Source organism: Mustelus asterias, chromosome 7 (genome assembly GCF_964213995.1).
Source record: "Mustelus asterias chromosome 7, sMusAst1.hap1.1, whole genome shotgun sequence".
Lineage (NCBI taxonomy): Eukaryota > Metazoa > Chordata > Chondrichthyes > Carcharhiniformes > Triakidae > Mustelus > Mustelus asterias.
This window is the reverse complement of record NC_135807.1, coordinates 18,497,217-18,509,518: the sequence shown is the minus strand read 5'-3', so window position 1 is coordinate 18,509,518 and position 12,302 is coordinate 18,497,217. Positions and strand designations below refer to the sequence as shown.

At 47.0% G+C, this 12,302-nt stretch overlaps 1 protein-coding gene across 4 annotated transcripts in view; it reads left to right on the top strand.

Annotated features, from left to right (window-relative positions):
- The window catches only part of LOC144495597 (receptor-type tyrosine-protein phosphatase mu-like), an 896,407-nt gene extending 890,799 nt beyond the window's left edge, over window positions 1-5,608 (top strand). For all 4 annotated transcript variants that reach the window (XM_078215746.1, XM_078215745.1, XM_078215744.1 and 1 more), the window contains 2 exons: window positions 818-953; window positions 4,024-5,608. In XM_078215746.1, the coding sequence (XP_078071872.1) occupies window positions 818-953; window positions 4,024-4,077 (190 nt within the window). In that variant the 3' untranslated portion in view covers window positions 4,078-5,608. The remainder of the gene's footprint in view (window positions 1-817; window positions 954-4,023) is intronic.
- Window positions 5,609-12,302: the final 6,694 nt, after the last annotated feature.

The window sequence follows — 12,302 nt, the reverse complement described above, 5'->3', positions numbered from 1 at the left end:
ACGGAAACCGGAGCACCCGGAGGAAACCCACGCAGACAGGGGGCGAACATGCAAATTCCACACAGACGGTGACCTGAGGCCAGAATTGAACCTGGGTCCCTGGTGCTGTGAGGCAGCAGTGCTAACCACTGTGCCACCCTGTTGCTCATGGAGCTCAGAAGAATAAAGCGGTGATCTTACTGAAACATATGAGATCCAGAGGGGGCTTGACAAGGTGGATACTGAAAGGAGAGACTAGAGTAGACTAGTACTAGGGCACAGTTTAAAAATATGGGGCCTCCCAATTAAGATAGAAATGAGGTGAATTTCGAGTAATGGAACTGTCTAATGCAGACAGTAGTAGAGGCAGAGTCATTGTTTTTGAGGCAGTGGGAGCAAGATCCTTAATTGACAAGGCCGTCGCAGGATATGGGGGGTAGGTAGGAATGTGGGGTTGAGATGACATTCAGATCACCCACGGTCTTGTTGAATGGCAGAGCAAGCTCCAGGGACTGAATGGCCTATTCCTGCTCCGCATTCATATGTTCATATGGTCACATGTATGTCCGCAACTTGGCACAGCCTGGATAAGGAAACGAACACTGAGAGACATGGACCATTCCGTGTTGACTCATGTTCTTCGGGAGCTTTGAGAATATGGCTTCTGCTGCTTTGTGCATTCAGGCAACAATGAATGCCATTTGGCAATCACTTCACATTGTGAATTTGTGAAGGATGAATTAATCTTGGAGCTGTGTGTGTGTGTGTGTGTGTGCACCGAGATCTGGATCTAATGACCCAAGCAGGGAATAATGTTCAAACTTTGACACAATTGCAGGAATGGTGGTGGGCGCAGTGGAGCATTCTGTGCAATCAGTATCGTGTGCGAGATGCTTCGACACCAGCGTGCAGTCGATGTGTTCCATGCTGTGAAGACACTGAGAAACAACAAGCCCAATATGGTTGACCTGCTGGTAAGTGCCAACGCGAGACACAGATGAGCTCCTGCGGTTTTTAATTATTCTCCATGAATAATAAGCGTGCATCTTTCATCCATAAACACCTGCCTATCACAACCATACAATGGGCTCAAACATCCACAGGGGCTCCCAAACTCCCAGTGCTGCAGGATCAGTGTGACAAGCCCAAGATACAGCAGGGAATAAAGAGAACCCTCTCTCACCCCCTCCGTCCATCCTGTACAGAAATTACCGACAATTTTCTTTATTAGAAAGTATGTTTCCTTCATATCCCACTTGGAGACGGATCAGATTAGGGGATTTTGTGTGTTGGTCAAAATACTGCTTCTCTTCCATTCAAATGATTACCATTAAAAAGAGTAGCTTACTATTTAATAAACATCGGAATATACGAAATAGGAGCAGAAGTAGCAAACTCGGCCCTTCCACAGAATCACAGAATACTACAGTGCAGAAGAGGCCCTTCGGCCCATCGAGTCTGCACCAATGCATGAAAGGCCCTGGCCTGTCCACCTAATCCCACTTGCCTGCACTTGGCCCATAGCCTTGAATGTTATGATGTGCCAAGTACTCATCCAAGTACTTTTTAAAGGATGCGAGGCATCCCGCCTCCATCACCCAAGCAGCGCATTCCAGACCGTCACCACCCTCTGGGTAAAAACGTTTTTCCTCAAATCCCCCCTAAACCTCCCACCCCTCATTTTTAACTTGTGTCCCCTCATAACTGACCCTTCAACTAAGGGGAACAGCTGCTCCCTATCCACCCTGTCCAGCCTACTCTGGCATTCAATCAGATCATGGCTGATCTCTCCCTGGTCTCAAATCCACCTCTCCATCTGTTCCCCATATCCCTCTTTCCCTTTTTTTATTGGAAATATGTCCATCTCCCTCTTGAAACCATTCAACTCCACCGTGCCATGGGGCAGCGAGTTCCACAAATTCACCATCCTCTGCGAGAAGTAGTTCCTCATCTCAGTATTAAATCTACCGCCTCTCAACCTATACCTGTGACCTCTTGTTGGAGATTGCCCCATAAGAGGAAACACTTGGTCTACATTTACTTTATCAATCCCTTTTAGAATTTTATATACCTCGATCAGATCCCCTCTCAACCTTCAGCGAGTACAAGACCAAACTGTTTAATCTCTCCTCAGACGTCAACCCTTTCATCCCCGGAATCAATTTCCCCATTTCTCCCTCTCCAGTAATTCTGGACAGAGATCATTCTGTGAGCCCATTGCTCACGTGGCTATTTGACTTAAATGCGAGGCTAGACATTGTGCTGTCAACCTATTCAACTATGCATAACATCACAGCTTATCCTGACCCAAGGAAGAACATTCTTTTGACAGACATTATACTCTGTAATGACTTCAGTCAGGCAATTGAGGTTGGCCTATTGGAGTATGAACTTCCTGATTAAGGATCTAAGTGATTGGCCAATCAGGGAGTCTTTGCCTTGTACTTAACTGGGAGTGTCAGTTCCTCTGACAGCCCTGGAGGTAGACTGTTAACTGCCAGCACTCGGTGTACTGCTGTTAGAGTTTGTGAATAAAGGGATTTTGGTGAAGGGACTTCTGCCTCAGACTTATTACAGACCCAGTGCACTAATAGTGGCACAGTGAGAATGGCAACCCCCTTATATCTGTGCACTTTTACTGCAGAGATCACTGCCATCCTCAAACTTTTAATGTACTTCAAATTTTCATAGCGATAGATTTAGAAATTTTACCGCATTGAATTTTTAATTCACAAAAGCAAGATATACCAACCTAGGGAAAGGAAACATGAAAATCAGCAACAAAAACAGAAAATGCTGGAAAATCTCAGCAGTTTGACAGCATCTGTGGAGAGAGAACAGAGCTAATGTTTCGAAACATTGGCTCTATTCTCTCTCCACAGATGCTGTCAGAACTGCTGAGATTTTCCAGCATTTTCTGTTTTTGTTTCAGATTCCAGCATCCGCAGCGTTTTGCTTTTGTGTTAAACAAATTGGCGAGGGTGGGAGGGGTCACAGTCCTGGGCAATCTGCTCGAGAGGTTCACGTGTGCGACCACCTGTGATTCTCACATGGTCAAAGAGCCCACTATCTGACAGGTGAATGCGAAAGGATGCTTTGCCTGGGAGCAGTGCCGTTGTACAAGCGTTCATCAGCAGAATCTAAATGTTGCTCACCATTTAATGTTTGACAGGAAAGAACCAGCTCATTATCCCTCTTCTGACGCTAACTCCTTTCAGTGGTAAAATTTTGTACGGCTAGACTCCTGACATTTATCTCCATGCCTAATTCTCTCCGAACAGTACCTTAATTCACAGGATTTACTCTCAGAAGTCAAGTCATAGAGGCCTCCATCTACAGTGCAGATGGAGGCCTATCTGTCCATTGAGTCTGCACAAACTCTTACCCAGGCTTACCCCATAACCACAGGGATCCCACTGATCCCCCTAACCTATATCTTGTGATACTAAGGGGCAATTTAGCATGGCCTATCCACCTAACTCGCACGTCTTTGGACGTGGGGGGAAGCCAGAGCACCCGGAGGAAACCCACGCAGATACGGGGAGAATGTGCAAACTCCACACAGACGGTGACCCAAGGCTGGAATCGAACCCATTTGAGTCACCTCGCATTGATGTAAACTGTGTGGTATTTTCTCCCTGTTACTGGAACAGTGGTTAACACTGCTGCTTCACAGCGCCAGGGACCTGGGTTCGATTCCGTCTTGGGTCACTGTCTGTGTGGAGTATGCAGGTTGTCCCCGTGTCTGTGTGGGTTTCCTCCGGGTGCTCCGGTTTCCTCCCACAGTCTAAAAGACGCGTTGGTTGGGTGCTAAATTCTCCCTTAGTGTCCTGAAACAGGTGCCTGAGTGTGGCAACTAAGGGATTTTCACAGTAATTTTATTGCAGTGTTGATGTATGCCTACTTGTGACACTAATAAATAAACTTTAACTTCCTCTTCTGGCTTAATGATGTCCCACTACTTTGAAAGGTCTAAAGGTTGTTCAAACGTAAGATGAGTGGGAAGGAACTTGGTCAAAACATTAAGCTGCCTTTCTCTTCCAGGATCAGTATAAGTTCTGCTATGAGGTGGCGATTGAGTGCTTGAATTCTGGTTGATGCAAGGTGGGCTGCAGCTGATGAGGCCCATCCCGTCCACATGCCGAGAACAACACGCAGGCTCCACCGGTGAACCATGACAAGAGAGCTTCACATCGACGGCCCTCAGTTGTACAAGCCAATGCTTCTCCTTTGTTTTTTTTTAAATTCTACAAAGCTGGGTCCCTCCCGGGAGCTCAGAGTGAGAGAGACTGTAAAAAATCTGCTTGCACTGCCAACCATTTACTTTGATCCAACAGCTATCTATACCGCAGCTGTCTGATATTTCAATTGAATTCGGTATTCATATTAAATGTATACACATTACTCCGAGCATTGTTAGTTAGCTGGTGTAATTAAAGAGCACAATTTTTTTTAAAACGCAAGACATTTTACTGGCAGTCCAGAGAAGTTGACTAATACCAATAGTGATAATTTAGGGCTAGGCCGAACTGACCTGTTTTCTTGGCTCTAAGTGCGTTTTCTAATCAACTATTCCAGATTTCACCAGCACTGAGTCTGTATCCTCCCCTATTCTCACTTCCGGATCAGGAGTCTCTCTGGTATTTTGCCAGGTTAAAAAAAAAATCTGAACTGTTGTACAGTCAATGCACTTGGTATTTTTTTCTGTATACATGACCGTGTTCAGAGAAGTTCAGACCTAAAGTCACAATTTCTTCACAATCGCCATTTCTGGCCATTTCTTTACTTGGTGCCAATCTTCCTCCATTGTTTGACACAAGTTTCCATCCTTGCTCTCCATCGGCCTTCGTATTTTTTGATCATTTCTCTTCTTCAGCATTTTGCGGATGCTTCACTACGTTAAAAGGCGCCCCCCTATTAGTGCAAATGACAGGGATATTGGAGCAAGAGAAGGACATTCATCCCCTCACGCTTGTTCTGCCATGCAGTTGGGGGCCATTGCTGATCTGTACCTCTACTCCATTTCAGCCATCCACGTTCCACTCCCCTGATACTTGGATCTGACAATTTCTATCAACCTCAGTCTCAAAAATTCCAATCGACCCAGCATTTTACTGGCTTTACATAGAATCCATACAGTGCAGAACAGGCCATTTGGCCCATCAGGTCTGCACTGACTCTCTGATAGACTATCTTACCCAGGCCCACCCCCCTACTCTATCCTCATAACCCGCATCATACCTAATCCATCTAACCTACACATCTTGGAATACTATAGGGCAATTTAGCATGGTCAATCCACCTAATCTTTGGGAGAGCAAGTTTCAGATTCCCTTTGCATCCTGATTTCATTTTTAAAAGGCCCAATTCTAAATTTAAGGTTCTACCCTCCTTTTCCAGGATTCCCCAACCCAGGAGGTTGGCTCTGCATCAAACCAGGCACTGGTACAATGGGCCAAATGGCCTCAGTATCTGTTCAGTATCATTCTATATTTTTTTCCCTTTGAATTCTTTTATTAGTTTGAAGACCTCAATCCGACCACCCATCAGGTTTTTACCATCATATGAAAATAGACCATGGCTAGAATTTCACACTCGGTCACCCCAGTGGGTTCTGAGGAGGGGGGCGGGGGGGAGGAGTGTGATGGGGGGGGAGAGCATAAAATTCCGCGTGTGGGATTCCCTCCAAGCTCCCACCTGCCCCAGCCTAGGCGCAATTTTACATTGGGTGGGCAGGGCCTGGGAAGGGAATCATGTCTATGCCCCTATTAAGGCTCCTAAGGGCCTTTTCCCACCCAGCTTTAATTTTAGACTGGTGGGCAACAGTTGGAGTAAGTCGCCAAACAGAAATGGTTAACAATCTCGATTTTGGGCAGTAAAGGCAGTATATTTGAAGGCCCTTCAAATTTGGAGTGCCCTCACTCAGGGAGCTCTGGACCCCCTCACCCCCAGCACTCCACCAGCTCTAACCTATCCCCCTCCTGAGATTCCAGGACATTCCCTACTCTCCTGCCCCACCCCGCAGGATACTTGAGGTACTTACCTGGAGTGTGCTCCTGGGACTTAGGCTCAAGAATAGTGGTGCAGTACCACTTCCAGCCACTGCAGCGCTGTGCCTGGAGGGGTTGGAGAGCTATTGGTCAATATAATTGGCCATCACATCTCCAAGGCGAGACTGCCATTAAAGAGCGGACAGTGGTCCCACTTACTGCCAATCAATGGAGTATAAAATGGCAGAGTCGGTGGGACCGCATCCTCGCTAACTCTCAAGGTGGCAGGCGCCGGGCACTTGATATCCTGAAAATTTAGGCCCATGTTCCACACACACTTTTCAAAGGGAATTAATTGACTTGTAAAAGAAGAATATTAATAATATGGAAGCATGGTCTTACTGTGGCAGCATGGTGGCATAGTGGTTAGCACTGCTGACTCACATTACCAAGGACCTGGGTCCGATTCCCAGCTTGGGTGACTGACTGTGTGGAGTCTGCACATTCTCCCCGTGTCTGCATGGGTTTCCTCCGCTCTCCTCCCACAGTCTGAAAGATGGTGGATTGGCCATGCTAAATTGACCCTTCATGTCAGGGGGAAGGGATAGTGTAAGTATGGAACTGTGGTCGGTGCAGACTCGATGGGCCAAGTGGCCCCCTTCTGCACTGTCGCGATTCTATGATTGTCAATTTGTTCTCATAATTTAACCCTTAAAATTGGTCTGGTAAATCCAGTAGGCCCAAGCTAATTTTCTGACAACATGGGTTCAAATCCCAACATGGCAGATAGTGAAATTTGAATTCAATTACTGAACTTAATAGAAAGCTAAATCTCTGAAATGGTGACCACGCAAATTGTCTTAAAACCCACCAGCTTCATTCACGTTCTTTAGGGAAGGAAATCTGCCGTCCTTACCTCATCCGGCCTACACGTGACTCCAGACCCATAGTAATAATTCACAACTGCCCTCTGAAAGGGTCTAAATGCCACTCAGTTCAAGGATAAATCAGTTAAGAACAGTCAACAAATGCTAGCCTTGCCAACAATGCCCACATCCCATGAAATAATTTTTGAAAGAGATATGCAAGGCCTTAAAATTCCTCAGATTAAGGTGCCACCTGATATATGCACCAACCGAGAAAACTAACAAGAAAACCCTACCGATTTAAAACAGTTCTGAACTTAGAACTTTGAAGTGCAAAGAGCAGAAGCTGGACTTTCCCTGCCAGGTTCAAATCGGGGCAGAAGTTGGCTCTGTGCAACGAACCATCACTTAATTTGATTTTCCCTGGAGTAGCTAATTAATGATTGGGTGGAGTAGAGGCAGGCAGAAGGGCTGTTTGTCATCCAATCAGAGGCCTCCCTGCTTGAAAGCAGCAACATGATGCAATGGTTGGTAAGAAAGGGAGAGGGTGCTCTAGCCTTTTTCAAGTTTAAATTAAAAATGGCTTTTGTAGCTTGGCCACCACCATGTTGGGGGTGGGGTGGGGGGGTGGAGTGGGGGCTGCCCTCTATGGGAAAGTTTGTGGTTGCTGCTATACCTAGGCAGGCACAGAGGGCATCTAAGGCCTGCCTGGAGCATTGATCCTCAGTGTGCCACTTCCAGACAGTCAAATTGGACACTGCCAGCTGCGGACACTTGGAGGCCAACAGAGGAATTCCCGGTCAGCTTCCTTTAATTGGCCTAACTGACCACGATCCAGTCCTCCCCCCCTGCCCATCCCCCCCCCCCCCCCCCCCTCCCCAATTCCCCCAACTCACATACATAGCCCCAGAGTTGGGGAACCACCATTCAACCCTGCTATTCTGTACTCTCATCTTCCCATGCAGGAAGATTAACTGGCACTCAATAGATAGCCAGCCACCGTCCACTGGTTACTGGCACCTTGCAATTCTGCTTGTGTTGATGCTGCCAAGTTGCAAGCAATGCTATTGGCATGCTGGGAATTTATCTAAGTAGGTAACTCTTTTCCCCAGCCTTCAATTCCGCCCCCCACCCCCGGCCCTTGGCTCAGGCTGAACCTGACCTCTTTGTGACCTTGGTGTCTTACTTGACCTCTAACCTCATATCCTCCCCATCACCAAAATCACAACCATTGCTGAAACCCTCATCTAGGGTGGGATTTTACGGCTTCGCTCATCCTGAAACCGTAAAATCCCAGCCCAGGTCAACGGACCTTTCCATGGTCCGCCCCTCGCCCGCTCCGATTCCCATGACGAGTGGGATGGTAAAACTCCGGCTCCATGCTTCCTGCATGGGGAAAGTGGGCATGGTGGAAATATCACTGGACTAATAGCCCAATGGCCAGGCTAATACCATGGGAAGATTGGTTCAAATCCCACCATGGCAGCTGGTAGAATTTAAATTCAGTTCACAAAATAAATCTGGAATATAAAGCTTGTCTCAATAATGGTGACCATGAAACTATCATCAATCGTTTAGGGGAGGCGGTGGCCTAATGGTATTATCGCAAGACTATTAATCCAGAAACTCAGCTAATGTTCTGGGGACCCGGGTTCGAATCCCGCCATGGCAGATGGTGGAATTTAATTTCAATAAAAAATATCTGGAATTAAGAATCTACTGATGACCATGAAACCATTGTCAATTGTCAGAAAAACCCACCTGGTTCACTAATGTCTTTTTGGGAAGGAAATCTGCCATCCTTACCTGGTCTGGCCTACATGTGACTCCAGAGCCACAGCAATGTGGTTGACTCTCAATTGCCCTCCAAGGGCAACTAGGGATGGGCAATAAACGCTGGTCAGTCAGCGACACTTCTGTCCCACAAAGGAATAATGAAAAAAACCCGTCTGGTTCACTAATACCCTCTCAGGATAGAAATCTGCTGTCCTTACCTGGTCTGGTCTACATGTGACTCCAGGCCCTCACAGCAATGTGGTTGACTCTTAACTGCCCTCTGAAATGGCCCAGCAAGCAATTCAGTTCAAGTGCAATTAGGGATTGGCAACACATGTTGGCCTTGCCAGTGACACCCACATCACATGAAAGACTGTCCTCATTGACTTTTCATCTTCTACCCACTGTATGCCTGAATTTGTCCAAAGTCTACAGTCCCATTCACTCGCCATTCCTGTGCTTGCTAACTCGCCTCTCCCCCTCTATTTGTAGGACTTACCTGTTTGACCAAATGTTTGGTCAGTGCTCTCACTCCCAAATAGCCTGTGTCAATGTTTCCATTGTCCACTCCCGTGAAATGCTTTAAAACTGTTTCCTACATCAAAGGCACCCTATTAAAGTCAGTTGTTGCTATAAATTAGTTAATCTTGCTTTTATCAGCAAAATCAGCTCTTTCACGTTCAAACGCAGCTGGGAGTCTTACCAAAAAAAATGGGTGTTGTTTTCCCTCCAGATCCTACGACACTCTGCCAAAAATAAACCAAGGGGGAAAGTTTCACAGCATCATGCGGGGGGCAGTGGGAGGAGGGGGGGAGGGCTCAACCCGCGGCAAAACCCAGCTGCACCAAGATCGGGGTGCCATCTTTAAAGGATGCCCCGATCATAACAGGAAGAAACCTCCCCTCCCCCCCACCCCTCAGCGCACCACAGAGGTCTCAGGGGCTCCAAACTCTCCCCCCAACCAATCGGAGCTGGAACATCACTTCTACCCCCCCCCGCAATCATTGGCCCCTTGCCCCCCCGATCATCGGCCCCTCTCCCCACTGAAGCCTGAGCCGGCACCCTCCCTGACAGGCATCGCTGACATCCCTTGTTCCTCTGTCCACTCCCAACCCACAACCAAATCTAAGTGAATCCCTCCCCCATGAGGCTCCCACTTGGGCCCGCCTCTTGGCACAGTTTGGCATGGGAATGGTGCCAACCTGGTAGTGCCAGGCTGTGCCAGGGGGCATTGCCAGGCCACTGTCTAGCTTTATCTCTCTCCCCCGGGGGCTATATTCACCATTACACTCGCAGGGAGAGAGACATAGTTAGACAGTGTTGTATATTAAACCTTTCTTCTCTGTGTTCCTATCTGAAAGAATTGTGCTGCCAGAGAGTAGAGTCCATGATAAAGTAGACTGCATATGCCTGGGGGCAAGGATCGATCTCACTTTCCAAATAAATGTACTTCTCATTTCATCCTCGCTTGCATTCCTGTGAAATTGTCAGCATTTAGCATTTCCCCTGTTTTCTGGCTCTTTCTCACTGAAAGCAAAGGGAAGGCTGAGATAATGGGCGTGCCTGACCTTCGGAAGCCATTTTGAAGTGTCTGAGGGAATGATTAAGAAGCAAAATAAAAAGTTTTTAAAATGGAGTGTTTTAAAAATGATAAACACGTTGGAAAGCTCAAGTTCCCCAAAACGAATTAGTGGATGATACTGACTTTAGATTCATATAGATTCGAATGGAGATCAAGCTCTCCGTGTCAGCCATTTTGTATCAGTTAGCTCTGGTATTAGTCAACTTCCAGTGATGAACTAGATTGCTTGTGGTACTGGGTCACTGAATGGATCTCTGTTCAAGACACAGTATCTATTTCCATTTTGTGGGGAATACAGTTCTTGATTACCTTTATAATCCTTATATTCAAAAAAAAAACATTTAATGTATGTGGCTAATATAGACTTAACAGACTATTTGTACATGTAAAGTTTTCTGTTACTTATGTTCTGTTGTGATTGTTACCCTAATTGTTCCACTTGCTTGTCAACTCAAACCTGATTGCTGACTGCAGCCAAAACAATGACAGAAGCCAGAACTTCATCCGACCCCGAAATGAATGAGCCAAAGCTTTTATTTTTAGGTTTTTTTTCTCATTTGTTTATATTGTAAATATTTATGAATCATCCGATTATTTATTCATGAAGAAAACTCTATGTGAAGCACAGTGAGTGACAATCATTTTTCCGGAACCTTCGTATTGTCCACAGAATGATATTGTCAACTTTTTTTGCTTATCTTGTATTTCGGGTCATTGACTGTCCAATAAAGAATTATCAGACTAGCATTCCGGATGTCAATCGCCGGTGCGATACTTTCCTTCGTCTGTTGTCCGCCTGCTGTGACATTGTCAATGAAAATATATAATTTCAAACCAATAGTCCATTTCCTCAAATTAAAATGAATAATGACGCAAAATGTTCACATCTCATCCAAAATCCTTTCAAGTAGCACAGCATCCTAAACAATGGTCATATTTTAAGAAGAGGCGGCACAGTGGTTAGCACTGCTGCCTCACAGCGCCAGGGACCCAGGGTTCGATTCCCGGCTTGGGTCACTGTCTGTGTGGAGTTTGCACATTCTCCCCATTTCTGTGTTGGTTTCCTCCGGGTGCTCCAGTTTCCTCCCACAGTCCAAGGATGTGAAAGTTAGGTTGATTCATAGAATCCCGACAGTGCAGAAGGAGGCCATTCGGCCCATTGAGTCTGCACCAACCACAATCCCACCCAGACCCCATCCCCGTAACTCCCACATATTTACCCCGCTAACTCCTCTAACCTACGCATCCCGGGAGACTAAGGGGCAATTTAGCATGGCCAATGCACCTAACCCGCACATCTTTGGAAGAGGAAACCGGAGCACCCGGAGGAAACCCACAATGGTTGGATTTTAAGAAGAGGATTTTTAAGAAGATTCACCATGCTAAATCCCCCTTAGTGTCCCAAGATTTGTAGGTTAGGGGGATTAATGGGGAAAATGCATGGGGACCAGATGTGATGGCCTTGCCAATGGGACCGGGGGCCATGAAAGCATCCTGGGTGGTCGGGAACAGGGCGGGGCAGTATCCATGGGGCAGCGACCGGGGGGGGGGGGTGGAGGGGGGGGTGCAATCAGCCAGGGTAGGGATTGAGGGGGCGGAGGGGTCAATCAGCAGGGGCAGCAATCGGGGATGGGGAGGGGGGGGACAATGTCCAGGGTGGGGGGGAGGGATTGGGCTGTTAGTGACAGATCTACACTGTGTACACAGTAAACTGGGAGATCAGGGTGCCTGAGCAATGGCGCCCCTAGAGCTCAGCAGCCGCCTCACAAGTGAGCTGAGACTTCATCCCCCTTACTGGCAAGGTTCACAATGTATTGCACAGGGTGCCATAAATTACCCATAACTACCTCACTGAAAAAATCTACCGGCCAGAATGTTACCGCCCCGCTGGTCACGGGAATCGGAGCGGGTGAGGCGCGGACCCTGGGAAGGTCCGTTGACCTAGGGCGGAATTTTACGGTTTCGGGACGAGCGAAGCCGCAAAATCCCACCCACCGTTTTCGCGCCCTGTCGACACTTCGAATTTTTTCTGAGAATTCCGCCCTTCATACAATAAATGGCAGAGTCATCAGGAGTTTATACAATAAATGGCAGAGTCATCAGGAGTAT